At 38.9% G+C, this 2,275-nt stretch overlaps 1 protein-coding gene across 1 annotated transcript; it reads right to left on the reverse strand.

Annotated features, from left to right (window-relative positions):
• Positions 1 to 647: 647 nt before the first annotated feature.
• LOC141541371 (olfactory receptor 10T2) lies at positions 648 to 1,595 on the reverse strand. Its single transcript, XM_074265510.1, has one exon. The coding sequence runs from the start codon at positions 1,593 to 1,595 to the stop codon at positions 648 to 650; it is 948 nt and encodes a 315-aa protein (XP_074121611.1).
• Between the last annotated feature and the right edge of the window lie 680 nt (positions 1,596 to 2,275).

A 2,275-nucleotide genomic window follows, 5' to 3' on the forward strand; every position in this document is an offset into this window, starting at 1 on the left:
TATGAACTGAGAATTCCAGAAGTTGCCACTATTGCTACTGCTTATTCAGTGGCTTCCAAGGCCTGCTTGTGATTTTCTGGGGCAAGGACTATGTTGGCACAGCCTATACTAGAATGCCCTCCACCATCAAGGAGGTATGACAGACCTTTCTTGCTGACCTGAGCTGTCTTCAGATGGAAGATTATTTCACTCTATCCTTTTGTAGTTTCTTCTGCTCCAAAAATTGTTTTATGCCATCTTTTAAAGGTGTTTGAAGGGGATTTGGAAGAGCTCAGATGAGTGATTATCTTTTCTCTGCCATATTGGCTCATCCCACCCATGTCTTATTTTTTGGTAGAAAATAGACACACAGGCATTGAAACATTTGGCCATGATCGCATAGGTTATACATATCATTAGTACTCGAATTTAGGACATCTGACTCTAAATTCAGTGCTTTTCCCCCCACTAAGCTATGCTGAGGATCATAGCCATGAGGCAATGGGGCATGTTTATGATGCTCCATTGTATATGGTTCATATTTGTTTGCTTTTTTCCAGTTTGAAAAAGACAAAGTGCCCCCAGCCTTTGAATAAATATTTCTATGGCATGGTGGATTCATGCCTTGGGCACCTTTTCCCCATTCTTTATAAACTAAAATGCCTCCTTCAGACTAACTTGGCAGGTGCTGGCCTCCAGAAGACTCTTTTCAGTGCTGCCTTCACCTCCTGATTCCTCAGGCTATAGACAAGGGGATTGAGCAAGGGAGTCACTACAGTATATGTCACTGCCACAAGCTGATCCTTATCTGATGCAGACTTGGACTTGGGCCGAAGGTAGATAATGGAGGCACATCCATAGTGGACAATGACTACAGTGAGATGAGAAGCACAGGTGGCAAATGCCTTACGCTTCCCATCAGCTGATGGAATCTTAAGGATGGTGTTGACAATGAAGCCATAGGAGATTAAGATTAGCACAAAGGGAACCATAATGACAAGGATGCTGAGGCTGAATAGAACTAATTCCTTCACATGGGTGTCTGTACAGGCCAGCTTGATAACAGGTGCCATATCACAGAAGTAGTGATTGACCCTGTTGGGGCCACAGAAGGGCATGTCACAGATAAGATTGGTGGCTACCAGGGCAATGAAGAATCCTGTAGCAGCAGACACAGATATAAGTCCAAGCCCCAGTCTCTTGTTCATGATAATCATGTACCTCAGGGGGAAGCAGATAGCCACATAACGGTCATAGCCCATCACAGCGATGAGGAAGCAATTGGTGCATGCAAAGCCCAGAAAGAAGAAGAGTTGGGTGGCGCAAGCCACAAAAGAGATGGTCTTAGTATCTGAGAGCAAATGGTCCAGGAGCTGGGGGATGATGACAAAGGTATAACAGGTTTCAGAAAAAGAGAGGATGAAAAGGAAGCCATACATAGGGGTGTGGAGGGACCGGCTGCAACGAATCACAGTCATAATGGTGGCATTGGCCAAAAGGATTGTCATGTAGAGAAACAGGAAGATCACAAAAAGGAGCATCTGTAACTCACCCAGGCTGGAGAAACCCACAAGGATAAACTTAGTGACTCTAATGGTTTGGTTGATTCTTTGCATCTTAGCAACTTTTTCCTGGGAATAAATTAAATTAATGGGTTAGCTATGTCATTATTATCATTAGCACCATTATATATTTTAGAATTGGAAACAATCTTCCAGATTTTCAAGTTCAGTTTTGGGAATTGACTTACACAGAGTATGTAAATATAAAGCACACTAGAGTGGTGTTTTTTTTTTTTTATAATACAAAATTTAAAAAATACTTAAATATATATGTATATTTATATATAATATAAACAATTATATATATATATGTATACATGTATACATATATATATATATGTATATATATATATATATATATATATATATATATATATATATATATATATATATAAAATAACATTTAAAAAATATAAGGCCAAGAAGAAAAACTTGAAGCTCAGGGTAATGAAGGACTTGGAGCACACCAAAAAATCAGATTTTTGCTCTATCATTTATTAGTTGTGTGATTTTCAACTAAGAAATGTTACCTCAGAAACTTAATTTCCTCATCTATAAAATGAGTATAATAATGCTTATAATTTATCGAATCCTGTAAAAGGGTCCCAATGTACCCTACTTCAAAGAATCTGTACTCATATAACTAGTTAGTGGCAAAGCTGGGATTCAAATCCAGGAAAGTCTCCTTTGCCCCCTAATTTAGGATTCTATCCAGTGTACCACATTGACTCTTC

The sequence above is a fragment of the Sminthopsis crassicaudata genome, chromosome 4, assembly GCF_048593235.1.
Source record: "Sminthopsis crassicaudata isolate SCR6 chromosome 4, ASM4859323v1, whole genome shotgun sequence".
Taxonomy (NCBI): Eukaryota; Metazoa; Chordata; class Mammalia; order Dasyuromorphia; family Dasyuridae; genus Sminthopsis; species Sminthopsis crassicaudata.